At 41.8% G+C, this 24306-nt stretch overlaps 1 protein-coding gene across 2 annotated transcripts; it reads right to left on the bottom strand.

Annotated features, from left to right (window-relative positions):
- Window positions 1-209: 209 nt before the first annotated feature.
- Window positions 210-24306, bottom strand: ZBTB43 (zinc finger and BTB domain containing 43). 2 transcript variants are annotated; one of them, XM_066367140.1, is made up of 3 exons: window positions 24154-24306; window positions 18954-19077; window positions 210-5660 (listed from the first exon to the last, which is right to left on the bottom strand). In XM_066367140.1, the coding sequence occupies exon 3, from the start codon at window positions 5635-5637 to the stop codon at window positions 4234-4236; it is 1404 nt and encodes a 467-aa protein (XP_066223237.1). In that variant the 5' UTR covers window positions 5638-5660; window positions 18954-19077; window positions 24154-24306; the 3' UTR covers window positions 210-4233. The 2 variants fall into 2 exon arrangements, with proteins under 2 accessions (XP_066223237.1, XP_066223236.1); XM_066367139.1 differs by lacking the exon at window positions 18954-19077 and having other exon boundaries at window positions 211-5660; window positions 24154-24304.

Below are 24306 nucleotides of genomic sequence, written 5' to 3' on the forward strand. Positions count from 1 at the left end.
GAAGCATGCATGGGGAGGGGCCCTCAGGGAGCAAACAGAGTGTCTAGCACACCTAAGTACTTGCTGGGGCTGGTGGACTTTAAAGTGAGATCATCATAAGTGCCTGGCACAGCAACTGGTCACTCACAACCTATTTGATCCAACTGTCTATCTGGCATTTACTATCAAAAGGCCATAATAATACTTTTATTCTCAGGTGACAAGAGCCAGAAGGAAAACAAAGACATGTTTCATTTACCCAGAGTGAAAAAACTTTTACAAAGTTGACAGATAACATTTATTAAAACATGTCATACAAAAGGGCATGGTCTCTTCTATAAGAAGAAAATATTAAAACAGTAACATTCAATTAAGGAAAACCATGCTGTACACTGAAGACAGCAATATATAAAGACAAAACTATTCAACTTTTGCAACACAGGCATAACATTTCACAAAATATCAATAAGATATGCACCTAGTGATAATCTGTTTATCATCAAATGGTTTTGTGGTCTAAGAGTCACCTGACTTGCATAAATAATTTTCTGGAAGAAACATTGGGAACTTCATAAAAGGAAAGAAGGCAGCAGCAACTGACATTGTGACATAGGCTTCAAGCAAAACTAAAAAAAAAAAAAGTCACATTTGCAAAATGTATTCCAGCATCTTCCCATAGAGTACTTACTATCAGTAGAGATGTAAAATAAGAAACATGTACCTTTAAATATATAAGTAGCAAAGAAAAACTCAAAAGACAAACCCTGGTTTCACTGAACAAAGTCACCCATGAAAGCAACCTAAATCACAGAATTGAGTGTGGCACAGATGGGGTTGAAGTAGTATGTAGCTTGGTTTCCAGCATTCTTAATTATCAGAGACACGCGGATGTGGTGTGGAGGAGTCCTCACCACCCTCAGTGACAGGGGACTGCAGCAAACCCCCGTCCCTGGGTAAGCACAGCGCTACTGCTTGGGTCTGCCTCCACCTCACTTCGCAGCAGCTGGGGAGCGTGTGCAAGAAGGTGCTCTGAGACTCAGCAGCTTTCCTGGACAGAAGTCAGTTTAGGGTCAGTTAGTTCAGCAAAAGCCCACTACAACGGAGGAGACCCTTCCGGGCAGCCTCTTGGAAAGCTGTGGCCAAAAGAAGAGCCTGGCGGCAGGGGAGAGCTAGACATCAGGATGGACAGGCTGGGGCCCGGGAGCACCTGAGGGTGACCCCAAACACAAGGAAAGGCTGTCGCAGTTCTTCCTACCCTACCAAGTGGGTTACTGTGATGTATATTTCCACAGTTAAAGGCATTGTATGAGCACTAATTTTAAACGCCATTGGTGGTGCCTTGAAGCCCTTTCCCACTGGGATTAGAGAAAAACCACAGTTAAGACTCAAAGTAGAGGACAAATACCTTGGTTGTAGGCCACTGACATGATACCTGAAAGACTGCTTGGAAAATGTTACCCACAACCATCCAAACTTCGGAAGGATAAAGATTTTCTAAAGCTGTGGGGAGGCTAAGGAGACAGAATCCCAACCCAGGGTAGGCAGGAAAAAAAGGTAGTGATACAATATGATCTCCTACTCCTAAAAAGCAGGGTTTATAAAAATTCACTTTTAATGCCCAACTAAGGCAATCCCCTTCCCCCACCTCTCTGAACACGGCCAGCATTTCAGATGCCCAACCATCTCCCAAGGTCTGGGTGAGCCAATTAACTATCTTAATTTTCACAGTAACCCAATTAACAACTCTAATTTTTATGGAAGCCCCAACTATCATAAACAACTTAAAATAGCAGATGTGAGGAACTTAAGATTTTAAATTCTACACTTAGTAGCTGATACACATATAAAAATTTCAACCAAAGATACACTTATCTTCGCAACACATGAAGTAAGTCCTAGCACAACTGCTTCCACCCAGAGCCTGCCCACCGCTCCTGGCTGACCAAGAGCACTCCGTCACTGCCCATGACAGGGTGCTGGGGGATTTTAGCATAATTGAAGGACCATGATTTTTGCAGAATATTTTCATTTTACCTCTGGGACTCTTCTCCTCAAATGTCCCAATGCTCATCTGAATATAATCTTTAATGGCAAACAGGATGCCACACCTTCCAAACAAGCAGAAAATGGTTTGCTAATACCACAGAAGAGGGTCATCAGCTCTTGAACAAAATGGTTTCACTGCCTTAGTACTGAAATTAGGAGGAGGAGTAAAACCATTTCTCTTCACACATAATGGCTAGGATCATACCTAAAACTCACTGGCTTCTAACATGAGAGAAAGGAAAGGAACCACTGAGTTTGATTGTACAGTCACTTCTGTCAAGTATGCAGAGAAAGGACTGTGAATGGGTGAAGTTTCAACACTAAGAGAAGAGGATATTAATGTGGCAAACAATCAAGAGGTAATATCTAGTTTCTAGATTTAAAAAAATCTCTCTATATATATATATTTATAATAAAGTTTTAAATACAAAGTGCTTTTCATATATCGATAATGATACAGTGTTAATGAATAGATCCCTGTTTTGTAATCTTGATTACAAGAGTTAACTGGTAAATAAGTACTTTCTTTCCCCTTTTCAGACAACATTCAATAAGTAAACACCCGGTGGTAGGAGCTTAAGGATCAGAGGTCATTGCCAGCAATGTCTATCACATTAGAGCAAAACCAAACTTTTCAAACAAAATTTCATCCCAAATCCAAGAGAAGTTATTTTTATTTCCAGGAAAATAAGTGTCCACTTGCGAGTAATAGAGCAGTAAGTTTATGGAAAAGTTGACATCGAGTAGCACCCTGCCCTACATCCTACATCCTGGTGACAATTTCAGGTGTACTACATAGCTTAAAAGCATATAAATGAATATATGCTTGCTTTCTACCCTGAAATATCTGACTGATCAGCAGAAAAAGTCACAGAATAGCTGCCTATCTTGTTGTTTTTGGTAGGTAGGTATAGCTATATGGACTTGTCAATTTATGCAGCTTTACCTGTAATTTGGGAGCACAAATCTGTAGACTACTTTCTAAAATTAGGACTCCTTCTTCCCCTTTTAAAACACATTCCAGCACTCAAAAAACAAACAAAAACCTGGCAGTATTAGCTCAGTGAACTACTCTAAGAGAATAAATATATCTCCCCTACCAATGTATTTCCAAGACTCCCCTTTTCTTGTGAAGTTTCTCCCCCCTGCACTTTAACCTGCCACTCAAAATTCTGCTACTTGGCAACTCTCCCTCTGACAGTTGGAGTGTCACTGTAGAACTCTATTAACTCCTGAAATTCACAGATAATTCTCAGCTGTGACTTTTGGCTCCTTCCCACTAACTGTGGTCACTGGCAGACCTCTTTGAGGAGCACCATGATCTAAGAGCAAAAGGGCTACAGTAGCCAATGGTACCGTGGTCAGTCACAGCAGGCCAGATGTTTACTAGCCATAGAGCAGATCCCACTGTGTAGGTGCTACAATTAAATGAAAGGATTTGGGACAGCAAACCAATTAGAAATACCTATCTCTGGCATAGCAGAGAATCATAATTAGATACAATTGTTCAAACTAAATGTTAGTACTAAAATACAACACTCTGCCTTATCAAGAGTCTGAAACACATTGTGACAGTGGCATCTTACAGAAATTGTAGCTTGTACCATACGTTGTTTTATACTTAGACTGTCATCTTTTTAGTATCTCCATAGTTTTAGTTCAAATTCTCTCTTAGGAAGAATAAAACCAGACAAGAGAGCTCTGTTAATTTTGCATCCCAGGAATCACATTATTTGTAGCTTTTACAAAAGTAGCACTTCACTCGGTAAAGCAGCTACCAAAACAAATCCATATTACCTAAGTATCTATAATAAGACAAAATCAAATGCCAACATGACCTTGTAATAATGAGTGATCAGAAACTGCTACCACCTGGACTGGAACCAGTGGGCTTGAGTCCAGCTCCAAGGGCAGGGGTCTGCACCACCCAGTACACCTACCTCAATCAGAGCAGGCCTAAAGGAGTACCTGGCCAGCTGCGAGGTGGGTTCACTTACCCCCATTACCTACTCCAGGCCTGGACTGGAACACACAAATCTGAGGAATTAGATTTTTTAATTGGCCTACTTAGAACTGGTCTTTCAGAAATATCTTCCATTTTTTTAAGCTTCTCTCATAATAGCAAGTAGCACACATGATCTGTGCCCAGATTTGCATAATTACCATCGTTTATTTTTGTGCCTGCCACTCAAGGGCCAGATACTATTTTTAGTTAGCCTCAGTTGTATTCTGCTCAGCCTTCGCAGCTTCATAAGACTGGGTACAAGAAGTCACATGTCTATGGAAACTGTCCCTCCACATAAATCTCTTTGCACAGATATTACACTCATATGGCTTAATGCCTGTGTGAATTTTCATGTGGCCCACGAGATGATGCTTCATTTTGAATTTCTTACCGCAGACACCACAGCCATAAGGCCGAAGACCAAGGTGCATACTCATGTGTCGATCTCTCTGACTCTTGTGAGTGAAATTTTTCCCACACTGACAAGGATACAGCTTGTCAGTGGCTGAGAACCCCAAGTGGGAAGCTTCTTCTTTAATCCCTGTTACCATTTCAATATTCTCACTGTAGCCTGCTGTTAAGGCAGCCTCCTGTCTGTGCCCAATCAGATTTCCCTCTGACCTCTCTCCCGAAAACTCCTCCATGGAAGAGCCATAGAAATCCACCTGCTCATCGTAATTGCCTTCATCAGCCTGTTCGTCAAATTCAGTTTCCACCTTTTTTTCCACGATGTGAAAGTCTTCCTCCACGCCCGAAGGCTGGACCGAGTGCTCTGTCTGCATGGTGTTGATGGACTCAGTGACCTGGTGCTCATCGTAGGGGGCGTGCACATCCATGCCCTCGCACGCCTGCTCAAAGCGCTCAGGCTTCACGTGGATCCAGCGTTTGTGCGCCATTATGCTGGGTTTGCTGTACAGAGGCCGGGTGTAGTGGAACTCGGCACTGTCGCTGGCCGCCTCCTCCCCGTCCTGGCTTGCCATTTCAGTGCTCAGCCGGTCATGCTCTGTGGACGAGTTGCTAGGAAGGTATTCGTGCTCAGTGAGCTGTGATGACAGCTCGTCTTTGGTGCTCTCCTCTTCATTCTCTCCATCCCTCAGTTCTTGGGATTTGGGGAAATCGGTATGGCTTCCTGAACCCAGCTCAAAGCTCTCCACCAGGCCATTATAACTACTGCTGCTTGGAGACTGGTGGTCACTACTATGATTTAGCTTTTGACAAAGGACTGTCGGGTTTCCCTCTAAAACCTCAGTGCATTTATCTACTACATGCCACATCTGGAGGAAGCTTGCTGCTGTCAAGTAACTAACAATTTCTGGAGCGGGCATTACTAGACGTCCTGTATAACTAGACAGGAGAATATTCTCAAACACTCTTGGGTTCATCACATCAGGCAAAACAATCCTCCTGCTGTTTTTCAGGAGCACCTGGTCACAGAAGTAGGGCGAGCTGGCAGCAAGAACAGCTTTGTGTGCTCGGAAAATGTGGCCCTGCACAACAATGGACACATCACATAATTGTCCTTGCTGGCGCTGCTGGTTCAGTTTCTGCAGAATGGTGCTGGAAAAATCAGGAAATTCTACTCGAAAAGAGTTCGTTCCAGGCTCCATTTCATCACAAATCTTGTCCAGTGCTACAAAACAAAGAGAAATCAGTGCTTATGTCAGTCCAAAGAGAAACTTCTTGATCACTAAGAAACCTAAGACAGTTTCATAGTTCCATGTCCCCTCATCCGTGGGCACTAGTGGGGGGGGGGGGACATTCATTCTCCAGAGCTAGAGTCCAGTGTGCCAATAGTAGGGACCACCCCCCACTCTCTTCAGGGTATGAACTCTTGCTCTCCCCTGTGTCTGTGGGAATGAGAATAGAATCCACAGAGATCAGATTTGCAAACTATACAAATCCCATAAGTAAAACAAAGTAACTATTTTCAGTCAAAATAAATATCCTATGTACCAAAAATGATAGACTTTTTAAGAGGCTTCAGATTCAACCCAAATTTCCAAGTTGGAGTGAGGGTGGAATTGTGGGAGAAGGAAGAGCATATGCAAAGGCTCTGAGGCAGGGCTGAACTTGATAACTGCAAGGAACTGAAAGGAGACTACTAGGCTAGAATCCAGTGAGGGGCAAAGGGCAAGAGGGCGGAAGTGGCCGGGCCAGAACAACAGTGCCTTTGGTCCCTCAGCACACAGGGTGAACAGGCTAAGGCCCCCCACAATATGAGGCTCTCTGGTTGCTGTCAGAATTTTGGCCCCTTAGGAGCTTTCTGATCACGTAAAACAAATGAAAAGACAAGGCACAGTATTCCTTATATCTGCTGGTCTTCAAATTGTTTAAAAAGCTGCAGACCAAAGATAAAGTTACCACAAAAAATAAGGGATTACTTGTGTCATTACTGTAAATATATTTTTTGAGGTAAATCAAGTATTAGAGACAATTTCTAACAGTAATGAGCAAGATGAACTTTGATGGAGATACTGCTCATGCCCCATAATTCCATACTGAATTAAAACAAAACAGAAAACCCAGCAGATTCATCAGCACTATTTGTCATCTGGCTCTAATCTATATTTAAATACTGCTAAGAACCAGGGAGGAGAGAGAAGTATCAGACAGCAGAACCAGACCACCCAAACAAGTCTGCAGGCCCTCTGTGAGAGACCGGGAGAGAGCCCGAGAGCAGACACTAACGTTTCCTGAGTAATTACTATAGACCAGGGACTGGACACTTTTTTTTTTTCACTTACTCTTTAAAATGACTCTGCAAACATAGGTTTGATAATTTCAAGTTCAGTGATTCAAGCAACTTTGCCAAGGTTAAAATAAATGCTAGTTGTTATTTAGATGGGATTTGAATCTAGGTTTCTATGACTCCAAAGCCTATGCTATTTTTCCTATCACATCATTCTGCCTCTTCTAAAAAGATGCCAAAATACCAGATTAATAATTAATAATTTTAAGAGATAAGACTGTGATTTTAGAATGAAAGATTAGATTATAGTTTATATCTCTTAAAATATTTCATCATAATTTAAAACAAAAATAGACCCAGAAACAAACTATTTAGATATTTGCAGTTTCAAAAAGGAAACTATATAAATGTACAAACTAGACGTATGTAAATTTTAAGAACTATATCTGGGTGAACAGATTCTCCGCTAGCTTTCAACAGTATAGAATTTTGTTTTCAGTTATTTGGAAAAAAAAGGGGGATGACTAATACAGACATGTAAAATAGAACTTACAAAAAGCTAGGATAAAAACCTCTTCATCATTTAGTCCTAGCCTGCCCCCCAACAAATGAAGTCACTAGTTACAAACTTCTACGCATATTTCTAGAAACATCTCTGTGTATATATCAGAATAAATCATGAATACCCTTTAAAAAATTCGTACCCTAATGGGTTCCTTAACTACTTTTATTTTGCACTAACTTTTGTCATTTAATATATACCTTGCCAATCTTCCAACATACTATTATAGACTGAGTGTTTTCCCCCAAATTCATGTTGAAATCTACTCCCCAAAGGTGATAGTATTTAGATGTGGGGTCTTTGGGAAGTATTGAGGTCATGATGGCAGAGCCTTCATAAATGCGAATAGTACCCTTATAAAACAGACACCATAGAATTCCCTATGAGGACAGGAAATTCTATCTATGGATCAGGGAGTAGTGCCCCCATCAGACATTCTTCTGGCCCATTGGACTTCCCAGCCTCCAGAACTGAGGAAGAAATTCGTTTATAAGCCACCCAGTCTGTGATACTTTGCCCAAATAGACTAAGATACCACATTAGCACAAAAAAAGCTAACTCATTCTGTTCAAATGGCTTACGAGTTTCCTGCTATAAGGATTTGTGATCATTTGAACAGTTCTCTTTTTACAGAATTTTAATTGTCTCGGTTTTTGAAATTATGAGCAATGCTATAGCAGACATCTATCATAACTATCTTGGCATATCTTTGGAAATATCTATAGATTAATCTCTACCAGTGGAATTGCTGGGTCAAAGGGCTGTGCATTTGACATTCTAATATATGTTATTAAACTATTTTCCAGAAAAGTTGTAGCAAGTCACACTCCTACCAACAGTAATGACAGTATTTACTTTCCCACACGCTTACCAATATTGGATGTTATCAAATAAAAAAAAGAAAGTTTGCAAATCAGCAAAATGAATAATCCATGATTCATTGTTGTTTTGACCAACATTTCTTTAATTATGAATAAGAGACCCTTTACTTATGTTTACTGATAATTTGTTTTTCCTATAAATTATCAGTCATATATTTTGCTCAAATAAACTGGGCAATTCATCTTATTGATTTGTAGTTTTTTTTGCAAATTCAGGAAATTAACTTTGAAATTTATGGAAATTAATCAATCTGTGTTTATGGCTCCAGGGCTTTGTGTTAGACATAGAATGGCATTCTCAACTCCAAGGTTATTTTTAAAAAGTAAAAGGAATTATTTAGGTCTTTTCCTGGTACATTTTTTTTTTAATTTTTTTTTAAATTTATTTATTCATTTTTAGAGAGGAGAGAGAAAGACAGAGAGAGAGAAGGGGGGAGGAGCTGGGAGCATCAACTCCCACATGTGCTTTGACCAGGCAAGCCCAGGGTTCCGAACCGGTGACCTCAGCATTCCCAGGTTGACACTTTATCCACTGCGCCACCACAGGTCAGGCTTCCTGGTACATTTTTTAAAAAGCACTCATACCTTTAATACACAAAGAGTTGATTTTGGCATAAAGAATAAGATTGGGATCCAGCCTTCTCCACTTCAAAATGGTTAGCCTACTTTCCAACACTATTACTGAATATCCAATATCATTGAATATCTTTTCTTTAAGATTTCAAGTATGTGCTGTAGAATTTTAAATGACTGAGAATAGACTTTTAAAAACAGTTCTACAAAAATAAAGGCCTTAAGTGATGTTATAGAATATGGTGTAACAGGAAGCTCTAGAGGTCAGTCCTTCCACAAAAACAACTGGTAAGCTGTTAGAATGATCAGAATCAACTATTTTAGAACTCTGGAATCTGATCAGACACAGAGTAACCAAGGCAATGCTTGATGAAGGGAGAGCCTGCTGAACCTTGCTAAGAAAGCAGTGTGCCCAAACCAGCTACAATCCCCATTTCTCAGCCCTGCCACAGCCTGGACAACAGGACTAGGTCCTCCAAAAATTGGGGGGTTTTACATCTGGCTAGATTGGCAGAGCCACACAGCCTTGTTTTGACCCTTAGGTTGCAGTGACTTCCCCAGCAGCATCTACCATAAGATGTAAAAAAACAAACACACTTTTATTCCCTTCCCTTTGGGTCAAAAGAATTTAAAATCTTTGTCAAGTCACAGGCTGACCATATAGATAAAACAACAGAAACGTCAGTGACTATATGCAACAAAGAATACTTCAGAGTTTGAAAAATAGTTTAGAAAAATCACCACACAAACAGCCAACTGTAGCCCTCAACAAGTAACAAAGGAAATCTCCTAGGAGGGGAAGAATCTTGTTTCAAACGTTACCACATTAGAATATTCAACATGTTCTAGTTCTCAACCAAAATTACAAAGTGTACAAAGAAAAAGGAAAATATGGCACATTTACAGGAAAAAAAAAAAAGAATCAGAAACTATCCCTGAGGAATTCCAGACATTGGAATCACTAGTTAAAAACGTCAAACCAACTGTCTTGTACATGCTCAAATTACTAAAAACAAAACAAAAACCAAAAAGCAAAGCAAAACAAAAACACTGTGACAAAGAATTAAAGGAAATCAGGAGAACAAGGTCAATGAAGAATTGGAAAGTATAAAAAGGAACCAAGCAAATTCTGGAGCTAAAAAGTATAACAGCTGTGATATAAGTTGAATTGTATCCTCTTTCCCCATTCATATGTTGAAGCCCTATAACCCCAGTACCCCAGAATGTGACTGTATTTGGATATAAGGCCTTAAAATAAGTAATTAGTTAAAATGGGGCCATTAGGATGGTTCCTAATCCAATCTGACTAGCCTTTTTAGAAGAAATGAAATCTGGACAGAGACATCAAGAGGGTGAGCCATAGGAAGACAGTGAAAGACTGGACATCTGCAGGCTCAGGAGAAACCAAACCTTCCAGCACCACAATCGCAGACTTTTAGCTTCTAGAATTGAGAAAAAAATAATCTGTTATTTAAGTCACCTAGTCTGTGATGTTCTGTTATAATGGCAGATGAAGGAAACAAATACAAGTTGAAATTAAAAATTCACAAAAGAAGTTCAATGGCAGATTTAAGCAGGCACAAACAAAAAAAAAGAAAGCACAAATTCAAAGATAAAGCAAATGGTATTATCTAGCCTGAGGAGTAAAAAGAAGAATGAAGAAAAATAACACAATCTGAAGCACATGTGGGACACCAGCAAATGTACCAACATGCACATCAAAGGGTGCAGAAAAAAGGATAGAAAGGGTATTAAAAGAAACAATGGTCAAAAACCTCCCAAATTTGATAAAAGATACACTAACATATTTGAGAAGCTCAAAAAACTTCAAGCAGGATAAAGCTAAAGAGACCACATGAGAAACATTGTAAGTCAAGTAACAAGGGATAATCTTGAAAGTATAAGAAAGAAGAGACTCATCAACTAAAAAGGCTACTCAGTAAGATTAAAAACTAATTTTGCATCAGAAACCATGGAGGCCAGAAGGCAGTGGTATGACATATTTAAAGTGCTAGAAGAAAAATCTGTTAACCAAGAATTCTCTATCAGGCAAAACTATCCTTTCAACAATGAAGAAGAAATTAAGACATTTCCAGATAAACAGAATCTAAGGGTGTTGTTAGCAGAAGACCTCCTCTACAAGAAATGATAAAAGGAAGTCCTTCAGGATGAGATAAAAGAACACTGCAGTACTAATTCAAAGTCATATTAAGGTGTAAAGACTACTATAAAATGGAACAGGTAAATATAGAGACTGATACAATAATACTTTGGTTTATAACTTTTTCCTATATGATCTAAATGGCAAATAAAACAATTGTGAGTCTAATGTTAATAGGTGCCTAATGTTCAAGATGCAATCTGTGACAACAATAGGAAGGGGGAGGAATGAATATTTACAGGAGCAGAGAGAGTGTTTGCATCTTTTTGAAATTAAGTTTGAACTAGTCAAACTATGTGGTTGTAAGTTTAAGATGTTGACTGTAAACCTCCAGGTAATTACTAGGAAAATAACTAAAAATATACATGGAAAGAAAAGAAGGGGGCCCTGGCCGGTTGGCTCAGCGGTAGAGCGTCGGCCTGGCGTGCGGGGGACCCGGGTTTGATTCCCGGCCAGGGCACATAGGAGAAGCGCCCATTTGCTTCTCCCCCCCCCCTTCCCCCCCCTTCCTCTCTGTCTCTCTCTTCCCTTCCCGCAGCCAAGGCTCCATTGGAGCAAAGATGGCCCGGGCGCTGGGGATGGCTCCTTGGCCTCTGCCCCAGGTGCTAGAGTGGCTCTGGTCTCGGCAGAGCGACGCCCCGGAGGGGCAGAGCATCGCCCCCTGGTGGGCAGAGCGTCGCCCCTGGTGGGCGTGCTGGGTAGATCCCGGTCGGGCGCATGCGGGAGTCTGTCTGACTGTCTCCCCGTTTCCAGCTTCAGAAAAAAAAAATACAAAAAAAAAAAAAAAAAAAAAGAAAGAAAAGAAAAGAAGGGAATCAAAATGGAATACAAAAATAAGATGAAAAAAGCAAGCAATTTTAAAAGGCAGTAATGGAGGAACTGAGGAACAAAAAACATACATGATATACAGAGAACAAATAGCGAAACAGCAGAAGTAAAGGCTTCCTCCAATTAAAAGGCAGAGATTGGCAAAATAAATTTAAAAAACATAACTTATTTATATGTTGTCTGTAAGAGACTCACTTCAGATAAAAAAGGCACAAAAAGTTGAACATAAAATGATGAAAAAAATATTCCATGCAAAGAGAATCAGAGAGAACTGGGGAGGCTACACAGGGGTGGACAAAAGTAGGTTTAAAGTTGTGAGCACACAAAACACAGAGTATATTCTTATTTATTAATTATCGTATACTTTTCCATATGAACTATAAACCTACCTTTGCTCATGCCTGTATTATCATCAGACAAAATAGATATTAAGTCACAAAGGTTAGAAGAACAAAGAAGGACATTATATATTGATTAGAGGTTCAGTCTGTCAAGATCATGAAGCAAAACTGGACAGAATTGAAGGGAGAGAGATGGATCTGGAATAACAGATGGAGACTTCCACACCTCGCTTTTAATAATGGATAGAAAAACCAGACAGAAGATCTAAAAGTAAACAGAGGTATGGAACAATATTATAAATCAATTATACCTATAAGACATACACAGAACACAAACATGGGATGAAGTTCTGATCCATGCTTTAACACGAACACTGAAAATACTATGCTAAAAATAAAACATCACGCTAAACACTGACTTTTAAGTCAGACACAAAAGTACAACTGTTGTATAATTCCACTTATGGGACATCTAGACTAGGCAAACTTGTAGAAACAGAAAATAGATTAGAGGTCTTCATGGACTCGGGAGAGTTATTGCTCAATGGGTAGAACTTCTGTTTGGGGCGAGTAAAAATTTTTGGAAATAGAAAGTGGGTTGCACAACATGTGTAATTAATGCCACTGAAATGTACACTTGTAAATGGTTAAAATGGCAAACGGAATGATATGTATATATTTTACCACACATGAAAACAACTGGAGGCCCTGACTGGTTGGCTCAGCGGTAGAGCATCAGCCGGGTATGTGGATGTTCTGGGTTCGATTTCCGGCCAGGACACAAAGGAGAAGCGACCACCTGCTTCTCCACCCCTCCCCCTTCTCACTCTCTGTCTCTCTCTCTCTCTCTCTCTCCCCCTCCAGCAGCCATGGTTCCATTGGTTTGAACACATTACCCTAGGTGCTGAGGATGGCTCTGTGGAGCCTCCACCTCAGGCATTGAAAACAGCTTGGTTGCTAGCATGGCCCCAGATGGGCAGAGCACCCGCCCCAGATAGGGGCTGCCGGGTGGATCCTTATAAGGGTGCATGTGGGAGTCTGTCTCCCTATTTCCCTTCTCACACTTGGAAAAAGAAAAGAAAAAAAAACCTGGAAAATCATACAACTTTATTTTTAACTTTTGTCAATTGTGATTTAACAAGTATCTATCTCTGCCCAGATTTCTGGGTGAGTGTGGCATGTCTACATATTTCCTGATTTTAGTAACATGCAAAGCCTGAACTTCTAAAGGGTTTTCTGCTAAATAAGCAATATTTACTGAGTTCCAGGCAGTTATTAATAGTATAGTTGTTGCTTCAATTATTTAAAAGAGTTTATTTAACAGAAGTAATGAATTAGCTCAATAAAAATAAAAATATAAAATAGAATATGCAAGAAACTGTGAGGGATTTCAAACATGATAAAGGTACTCTTTGTCCAGAGTTTACATTCTAGTAGGGGAGATAAACACCATGCAAACAACCCCGTTATTCAATGCAAAACCTGATTTAAAATTTTTTTTTAAAAAGCACCACAGGAGAATTAGAAACTCAGGAGGAATTCAGGGGATGTACTGGTATACACCCTATAGCTATATATCTTGTCACTATAAATTCTGGTGTCACTAGGGTAAGAGGAAAACTTGAGGGCAGCCTATAAATTCTTCCCATTTACCACATCCTAATCAAAATAATCCAAGAAATATGGAAAAATTGGCTTGAGTCCTAGAAACCAGAGATCAGAGTTACCTATATGTCATAAACTTTCATTAAGGATACAGTAGAGATGGGGCCAGACCGAAGGAGACATTGCCCCTGCAACTCCACCTATAGCCAGCAATCCTGGTACTAACAGCAGGACCACTAGTACCTGTTCATTTGGAATGTCTGTACGTAAAAAGCGAGGTGGGCCACAGTCTTGCAGACTGGCAACATTCAGAGGTGGCTACACGGGGAAACCAGAGGTTGTCTCAGCTGAGGGTCTTTAAAAACACAAACAAACAAACAAAACACAACCAGACTTGATGTGAGAGGATGGGGCTCAGTAGTAGCCCAGGAAGGAGACAAAAGGGGCAGCCCAGCATTTGCCAGCTGGGCCCCGGGTATCACTATTTCACCAACACAGAGGAAAGTGCCCTGCCCTTCCAAGAGTGCCTCAGACCTGGCCTCTGGCCCGGCCACACACTTAAGCTAAGCCCTGCTGTCAATATGGTTCAGGCTCTGCACCAGCAAAAGAGGGGTTTTTTGTTTTTGTTTTTTAAGATTTTTTTATTTATTGATTTTTAGAAAGAGAGGAGATAGGTAGGGAGAAAGAAGGGGGAGGAGCAGAAAGCATCAACTCCCATATGTGCCTTGACCAGGCAAGCTCAGGGTTTTGAACCAGCAACCGTAGTGTTCCAGGTCAACACTATCTACTGCGCCACCACAGGCCAGGCATTTTTGTTTTTTTTTTTAAGTAAGGGGAGGGGAGATAGTGAGACAGACTCCTGCGTGTGCCCCGAACAGGGATCCACCTGGCAAGCCCCATCTGGGGCAGATGTTGAATCAACTGATCTATGTTTAGCACATGAGGCTGACTCACTGGGACCAACCCAGCTATCCTCAGTGCCCACTGCAATACTCAAACCAATCGAGCCACTGGCTGTGGGAGGGGAAGAGGGAGAGAAGGGGGAGAGGGAGGGAGAGAGAAGCAGATGGTCACTTCTCTTGTGTGCCCCGACCAGGACTCAAACCCTGGATGTCCATAAGCTCAGCTGATGCTCTTTATCTACTGAGCAAACCGACCAGGGCCAAGAGTTGATTCTAATAGCATCCACGTATACTGTGAAAAACCGAAACCAATATACTCAAAAAAGAGAAATTTCAGACTTGAACAGAGTTTCCCTCTAAAATTAACAAACAGAATAAAACCAACACGGGGTTTAAATGAGGTCTGTAAATAGATTCTACAATAACAAAAAAGAAGAGAATAGCAAGGAATAAACCAGGGGTTGGGAACCTTTCTGACTGAGAGCCATGAACGTCACATTTTTTTTTTCTTTTTTGTATTTTTCTGAAGCTGGAAACGGGGAGGCAGTCAGACAGACTCCCGCATGCGCCCAACGGGGATCCACCCGGCACACCCACCAGGGGGCGATGCTCTGCCCATCCGGGGCGTCGCTCTGTTGCGACCAGAGCCAGTCTAGCGCCTGAGGCAGAGGCCACAGAGCCATCCCCAGCGCTCGGGCCATCTTTGCTCCAATGGAGCCTTGGCTGCGGGAGGGGAAGAGAGAGACAGAGAGGAAGGAGAGGGGGAGGGATGAAGCAGATGGGTGCTTCTCCTGTGTGCCCTGGCCTGGAATCGAACCCGGGACTTCTGCATGCCAGGCCGACGCTCTACCACTGAGCCAACCAGCCAGGGCCAAATGCCACATATTTTAAAATGTAATTCCGTGAGAGCCGTACAACAACCCGTGAACATTACGCATTATCCAATAAAAATTTGGTGTTGTCCCGGAGGACAGCTGCGATTGGCTCCAGCCACCCGCAACCATGAACATGAGCGGTAGGAAATGAATGGGTTGTAATACATGAGAATGTTTTATATTTGTAACATTATTATTTTTTTTATTAAAGATTTGTCTGCGACCAGATGCAGCCATCAAAAGAGCCACACCTGGCTCGCGAGCCATAGGTTCCCGACCCCTGGGATAAACAAAGAGTACACTTTATTTTTTTTGTTTGTTTTTGGGGTTTTTTTTTACAGGGACAGAGAGAGTCAGAGAGAGGAATAGACAGACAGGAACAGAGAGAGATGAGAAGCATCAATCATCAGTTTTTCATTGCGACACCCCCGTTGTTCATTGATTGCTTTCTCATATGTGCCCCGACTACGAGCCCTCAGCAGACTGAGTAACCCTTGCTCAAGCCAGCGACCCTGGGTCCAAGCTGGTGAGCTTTGCTCAAACCAGATGAGCCCGCGCTCCTGCTGGCAACCCCAGGGTCTCGAACCTGGGTCTTCGGCATCCCAGTCCAACGCTCTATCCACTGCGCCACCACCTGGTCAGGCAAGAGTACACTTTATATACCATTTTTAAATTGTAGTTTCCCACCAACTTTGAAAATGTGATCTCTATGAATTAAGTATAAGGAAGATGAGACAAAAATAGCAGAATGATATATAAAAAAAGAGCTGACTGAATTAAAGACGTAAGAAAACTAATAAAGCAGAAGTTTATTTTTTTTTATTTTATTTATTCATTTTTATTATTAGAGAGAGGAGAGAGAGAGAGAGAGAGAGAGAGGAAAGAGATAGGGAGAACAGAGGAGGAGCAGGAAGCATCAACTCCCATATGTGCCTTGACCAGGTAAGCCTGGGGTTTCGAACCGGCGACCTCAGGGTTCCAGGTCGACTTTATCCACTACGCCACCACAGGTCAGGCTAAAGCAGAAATTTAAACCGACAATAAGAACCAGAATTTCAACTATTGAAAACAAAATCAATGATGTGGATTATTAATTATTATCAACTTTTTTTTTTTTTGGCCAAAGGAGGGAGGGAGGGAGGAAAGAAGGGAGGGAGGGAGGGAGGGAGGGAGAGAGGGAGAGAGAGAGAGAGAGAGAGAGAGAGAGAGAGAGAGAGAGAGACATAGACAGATGGGACAGACAAGAAGGGAGAGAGATAAGAAGCATGAATTCATAGTTGCGGCACCTTAGTAGTTCATTGATTGCTTCGCATATGTGCCTTGACCGGGGGCTCCAGCCGAGCCAGTGACCCCTTGCTCAAGCCAATGACCTTGGGTTTATGTCTATAATCCCACACTCAAGCTGGTGAGTCGGCGCTCAAACTGGATAAGCCTGAGCTCAAGTGGCAACCTCAGGGTCTTGAACCTGGATTCTCAGCATCCCAGGCCGACACTCTATCCACTGTGCCACTACCTGGTCAGGCAAGGGGAACTTAATAAAATATGAAAACAAGAGAGAATATAACAGGAGAACAGAGATTAGAGATAAATGCACCACAACATATGGCTAATTAGTGTCCTTGAATGGAGTAGAAGAAATAATCAAATAAAGTATTTAAAATAAGAAAATTTCCCTGAGCAAAAAAATATAAGTATTCAGAAGAGTCTTGCAATGTAGACAAATTAGTCCCAGATAAAATGCATTCCTCTCTCGCTAAACAAAGCTTAAAAACAAGCCTCAAAAGGATCAAATTATTTCAAAGTAACTTAACTGTGTTCCAGAATAAAGCTTGAGAATATCTACATCACAGAAAAGTATCCAGAATCCAATAAGGTAAAATTCACATCTGGCATCCATTAAAAAATCACCGTGCATGCAAAGAAAGCAGGAAAATGTACCCTTAATGAGAGGCAAAAAAATAATAATAATAAAAATAAAAAAAAATAAAGAAAAAGAAAAATCAATCAGTAGAAACAGACCTAGAATGACAGACTTGTACAATTATTAGAAAATTCCATATTCAATATGTTTAAGAAAATAGACAAAAAGTAAGCATATTAGATAAATGGGGGGAAAAAGACCCAAGTCGAACTTCTACAGATTAAAACATAACAAACACTGGATGGGAATAACAACAGAATTAACACTAGAAGAAAAGATTAGTGAACTTGAATGCATAGCAACAGAAACAACTTAAAATAAAACAGAGAGAAAAGGGAAGGAGGCAGAGAGTCTTTATTAACTGTGGGACAACTTCAAGGTGCCTAATTGGAATCCCTGTAGGAAGGCATAAGGGCTGAAATTTGTAGTAATTTGCATGCTTACTATAGAGAGCACAATTAAATACAATAAACATTATTTTAGTAAATCTAAAAACTGGCACAAATGTCCAAAAGTACCAACACACCATGCCTACCAAAGTTCTTAGTTAAATGCTTTACAGTTTACAAAGCAGACTATGTATACTTGGGTCTCACAAAACTCGTTATCATCATACTCACTTTAAATTAGCCTGGGCTGTTCGGCTCAGTGGTAGAGCATTGGCCCGGCATGTGGATGTCCCAGGTTTGATTCCTGGCCATGGCACACAGGAGAAATGCCCATCTGCTTCTCCACCCCTCCCCTCTCACTTCTCTCTCTCACTCTCTTCTCCTCCTGCAGCCAAGGCTCCATTGGAGCAAGTTGGCCCGGGCACTGAGGATGGCTCCCTGGCCTCACCTCCGGTGCTAAAATAACTTGGTTGACAAGCAATGGAGCAACAGCCCCAGATGGGCAGAGCATCGCCCTGTAGGAGGCTTGCCGGGTGGATCCAGTTGGGGCGCATGCGGTAGTCTGTCTCTCTGACTCCCTACCTCTCATTTAAGGGGGAAAAAAAAGATCACTAAACTAAAGCTCAGGGAGGTTAAAACACCCGCCTAAGGTCACTTATCTAGTAAATGCTATGTCAGGATTCAAACAGAAGTGCAATTTCAAATCTAGTATTTTTCTTTTTTTTTTAAATTTTTTTTTTTAATTTTTATTTATTTATTTTTAGAGAGGAGAAGGAGAGACAGAGAGAGAGAGAGAGAAAGAACAGAGAGAGAGAAGGTGGGGAGGAGCAGGAAGCATCAACTCCCATATGTGCCTTGACCAGGCAAGCCCAGGGTTTCGAACCGGCGACCTCAGCATTTCCAGGTTGACGCTTTATCCACTACGCCACCACAGGTCAGGCAAATCTAGTATTTTTCTAAGCTAAAAAAAAAGTCAGTTCATAGCAATGTTTCTCTGTAGTTAAATGCTTGTTCTATCAATACAACATATGGCAGACACAGGCCTCCTATGTAGAGTATCTCCTCCTCAGAAGAGAAGTAAAAGAAACTTCTGGCCTAAGGCAATTAAATACAACTACATTATTATTTTTGCTGAAAAAGAAACCATTCTAGTAAGTAATTTTTGAAATTGTATTTTTAGCAAGTTTATAGCTTACCTAATGAAAAGTTGTATTCCTGGGATAATATTTCTTATATTATGGCCATCAAAAAGCAGTATGAAGAAATGTGGAAAAGGAACCCATTTCTTAGGTTTGCTTCAAATTAAAATCACATTGACTTCTGAAAGGAAAAATCATGTCGAAAATGTAAGAGATACTGGTGTTATTCACTGTGTACATGTGCCTTGCTAATAAATACTACGTATGTATGTGAGCAGTAGAAAGAAAATGAAAACAAGATTGGTATTTTTTGGTTATGTTAACGTCTATTCTGCACCATCTTAGCTTCTGCCTTTCTTATTTTTAAATAAACCTTTAATTTGGAATAATTTTAAGCTTACAGAAAATTTGTAAAGAATGCTGAGAGTTCCCATACACCCTCATCCAATGTCCCTTCGTGTTAACGTCTTACATCACCATGGCACATAGAAAGCCAACACTGGTCAATGCCTGTGTAATTCTGCAGAATTAAAATATCCTTGGGAAAATGTTTTTGGTCTCCAAACCATGGTCAATCAGCATAGCACCCCTATATTTTCTCTTAATTGGAATACTTTAGCCAAAGAACTTAGTAAAATCTATTTTAGAATTTTTAAAAAACATGCTACCTACTTTATGAAGTTTGACTCACATCTTCCTTTAATTTTAAACCACAGCTGGATGTTTTAAAACTTCAGGGTAAACGTTCCATTGTGGTAAACAATTTGAGATTAAAAAAAAAAAAAGGCATCATGTACCCTTATGTTTATTGTAGCATTGTTTACAATTGCAAGATATGGAAACAACCTAGGTATCCATTAGTGAATAAATAAAGAAGATGAGGTGTATATATAAACAACGAAATATTATGCAGAAATAAAAAGAATGAAATCTTGCCTTTTTAACAACATGGTCGACATAGAAGGTATTACGATAAGTGAAGTCTGACAAAGACAAATACTGTATGATTACACTTATATATGGAACCTAAAAACAAAACAAAACAAAGCAAAAACAGACTCATAGAAACAGAGAACAACTGATAGTTGTTGCCAGAGCAGAGAGGGGTGGGGGGCAGGTGAAAGAGCACAGGGGAATAAGATGTACCAACTTCTGCCCTGGCTGGATAGCTCAGTTGATTAAAACAAACATTGTCCTGATAAAAGTTGCAGATTCAGTACCTGGTCAGGGAATAAACATATAGGAACAAACTGATGTTTCTGTTTCTCTGTCTCTCTTCCTTCATCTCTCTCTAAAATCAATCAATAAATTTAAAAAAATGTTCAAACTTCCAATTAAAATAAGTCAGTCATGAAGATATCGCGTATAGCACAGAGAAGATAGTCAAAATATTTAATAACTTTGTATAGTGATAGATGGTCATTAGACTTAGTTGGCGATCACATCGTAAGGTCTATAAATGTTGAATCACTATGTTGTACACCTAAAACTAATATAATATTGTATGCCAATTATACTCAATAAAACTTTTTTTAAAAGAAGTTATTGTTCAGCCACTAACTTCCCACTTACCTGTCATCCTGCCATTGCATTACAATAAAGCCAAGGAAATTGTTTTAACCGCACCTTCTCATATTTATCAGAATTTAGAAGCTCAAATCAAGAAAGCAAAAGGCAGAAATGCTCATTTCATGAAAATTATTAACTACATACCAACAAAATAAAAGGAAAGTTTTTTCCTCAATATGTTACAAATAAGAGAAAAATCTATCTATAAGGTAAAAAGAAACCATTCATGAAAATGATGTAGAGCATATTCAACTGATTTTAAGAGACACTTTTTTTTTTAAGTGACAGACAGAAAGGTAGAGAGATAAGAAGAATCAATTCATAGTTGTGTCACTTTAGTTGTTCACTGATTGCTTCTCATATGTGTCTTGATGAGGGGCGCTCCAGCCAGAGAACTTGGACTCAAGCCAGTAATCACTGGGTCATGTCTACAATCCCATTCTCAAGCCAGTGACCCCGCACTCAAGCCGGTGAGCCCACACTCAAGCCGGATGAGCCCACGCTCAAACCAGTGACCTCGGGATTTCGAGCCTGGGACCTCAGCAAACCAGGTCGACCAGCATACCAGGTCGACGCTCTATCACTGCACCAACACCTTGTCAGGCAACAGGCACCCCCCCCCCCACGTTTTTAAATGTCTTAAATCAGGATGTGATGGACAGGTGGAAACGTAATAGCTGTCACTGCCTGAGACAATGATAGAGCATTCCTGAGAGCTTCATCAATGTTTCTGATGGCACAAAGGGCAACACAGTGGAAAAGCATGGTAAAAACTATGAATTGAAAAGTATTCAAAAGAGAAAGAATGTTAAGGAGTTTAATAAACACTTTAACCAATTTATTTCACTGATTTTTTTTTTCTTTTGTATTTTTCCAAAGCTGGAAAAGGGGAGAGACAGTCAGACAGACTCCTGCATGCGCCCGACCAGGATCCACCCGGCACACCCACCAGGGGCGATGCTCTGCCCACCAGGGGGCGATGCTCTGCCCCTCCGGGGTGTCGCTCTGCCGAGACCAGAGCCACTCCAGTGCCTGGGGCAGAGACCAAGGAACCATCCCCGCTCCAATAGAGCCCTGGCTGCGGGAGGGGAAGAGAGAGACAGAGAGGGAGGAGGGGGGGGTGGAGAAGCAAATGGGCGCCTCTCCTGTGTGCCCTGGCCGGGAATGGAACCCGGGTCCCCCGCACGCCAGGCCGACGCTCTACCGCTGAGCCAACCGGCCAGGGCCTCACTGATTTTTTTATATATGCATTAGAATATCATTTAAAATGTCTACATAAGTCTAAAAGTATTCCTAATAAGTATTTTTAAAAACCTACATGATAAGAAAGCATACGTCATAGCTTATTTAGTAGTGTTTTCTCTTCCTTTGGTGGGACAGAAAATAATCAATGGTATCCAGGATTCAACACGGTAGTAATTCAAAAGCTACATCTTATGAGAAAGTCTGATAAACTACCTTAAAAGCAGACTGATAGCTTAAATAAGAGAATATAAAATAAAAGCCTCCCCCATCAGAATTCACATACCACATTATTTTGCATTATTATAATAAAAGAGCTATTTTTCCATCTTCTTGTAAAAAGCAAAATCTTCCTCAAATGTCCTATTTATGCAGCAGATTCCTGCACTGAATCCAAGGAATATGGAAGAAGAAGAGCCAGGGCAGAAACCTGCTATAAGGAGAACTCTTGAAGAACATTCTATCTGAAATCTATTTTTTTTTTTTTTAACTGAGAGGAAGGTAGACAGACAGACTCTCACATGTGCCCCAACTGAGATTCATCTAGCAACCCCCTTCTGGGGCGGACTCTCGAATCAACCAAAATATCCTCAGTGGCTGGGGCCCAGGCTCAGACCAACTGAGCAACTGGCTGCGAGAGGGGAAGGGAGAGAAAAAGGGGAGAAGGAAGGGAAAAGAAACAGACGGTCGCTTCTCATTTGTGTCCTGACCGAGATCAAACCCAGGACCTCTGCACGCCAGGCCGATGCTCTATCCACTGTGACAACCAGCCAGGGCCATAACAGAATTCTTTTAAACAAACTCCTAAGGACCTTGGCTGTGAAGAGAGCAGGTATCAATAAATGTAGGTTCAACTAAATACTATTCCTAAAAGGTACAGAGCGAATTTTTAAAATCACATTTTAAAGAGCTTGTGAGTTCCAATGAGCAACTTTTTTGGTATTGTGGTAAAACATACTTAAAATTTACCATTTTAACCATTTTGAAGTAGACAATTTGTGGCATTCTGTACATTCACAATGTTGTGTAACTATTACCACTACCCAACCACAGAATGTATCATCCCAAACTAAGATACTGTGTAGCCAATTAAACAAAAACTCTCCCCATTCCCTCCTCCTCCGACCCCTGGTAAACTCTATGCTTCTTTCTTTCTCTATGAATTTGCCTATTTAGATGTCTCATATAAGCAGACTCATACAATATTTGCTCTTTTGTGTCTGACTTATTTCTCCAGTGAGTGCTTCAGGAAAGTAAAGGATGAACCCCAAATTATTAAGTTTCTCATAATTTAACTGTACATACCAACAATCTCTGAACTAAGCATACAGCTCTCCCAGAAATCCTGCTACTGCTCCTTCAGCCTCAAGGGCAGAGGACCTAGACTGACTCTTCCTTAGGCTGTAGATAGGCCTGGTTAAGCAGCTGTTGAGAGCCCTGAAGGCCATCATGGGCTAAGTGGCAAGAGCAAAGGGAAATAGGGAGCTGTCCAGGCTTGAAAAACCATGGGTGAGAAAGGGCAAGGGCTCATTAAATGACATGGGCTCTGAGATGGCTCCTGTCGGCCCACCAGGAGCTCCTGTACCCTGACACTTAGCTTGGGCAGACACCTGTCAGTTGAGGCCAGACTGCAGTCTAGTCACTGAGAATGTCACCAGTTCAGGAAGCTTCAAGGGGTCATGAGTCACCTTCCAGGGCTCCAAGGTCTGGGCAGGCCTGCCCGCCCCACCCAGACAAACCCAGTTAGGAGGCAAAAACAAGAGAGAAAGACTAAACTGGCAGAGGCAGAAAAAGGTGGCCAAAGAGCTGGCCTTACAGGCAGGCCGTGAGCGAGAATAAGGACTAAGAGGGAAACACAGGGTAAGAGACACAGAAGCAAGGTGTTGACAGAAATAAAGAGAGGAGTAGTTCAAATACCCAGAGGTGGGCTCGAGAGAGACAAAGTGGAGACAAATACACAGTTGACAGGAGCCGAGTTGAGAGGTAATAAGGGCAGGTGACAACAGGTGACAGAGACAGCAACAGAGGTGAAACACAGAGGCAAACAGGTTATCAGCGAAGTCCGGGCGCAGCCTTTCTCCGACCTGGGCTCGAAACCAAGGCTGCGAAGCCGCGCCCACCTGGCGGTCGCTACAGGCCGGCGGACGGACGAGGCTGGATCTCTAAGCGCTCCGGGCGGCCGAGGTCCGCCGCCGCAGGGTGACCTTGGGGGACACGCTAGCTCGGGGGCCTCGGTGCTGCGGGACGCGCGCCCGGACGGCCGGAGACGGCAGAGGTAGGAGACGGCGCGCCGGGACTCCAACCAACCGCGCGCGGCTTAAGCATCCGGGTCGGCGCGCGGGCCTGGCGGGGCCGGAGGGGCGCGCGCCGGCCGGGCAGGTGAGCCCTTAGACCTCCCGCCTCCCTCCCTGCCCCTTCCCCGTCCGCTGGCCCGACTCCGCCGTACCTGCCAAGACCTCTGCGCTCACATAGCCGGCCCGGGACACTTTCCGCCGGCGGAACAAGGCCCGTTCAAGCTGCCGCCACCGCCGCGACCACGACCGCCTCAGCCTGTACCTCCCGCCCCCGGAAACGCTTCCCGGTGCCACCCCCTAAAACT

The sequence above is a fragment of the Saccopteryx leptura genome, chromosome 2 (genome assembly GCF_036850995.1).
Source record: "Saccopteryx leptura isolate mSacLep1 chromosome 2, mSacLep1_pri_phased_curated, whole genome shotgun sequence".
Classification (NCBI taxonomy): Eukaryota; Metazoa; Chordata; class Mammalia; order Chiroptera; family Emballonuridae; genus Saccopteryx; species Saccopteryx leptura.

Bases quoted from the DNA above. Each gene is read 5' to 3' on its own strand.
- ZBTB43 (XM_066367140.1), bottom strand. From the start codon at position 5,637: ATGGAGCCTGGAACGAACTCTTTTCGAGTAGAATTTCCTGATTTTTCC.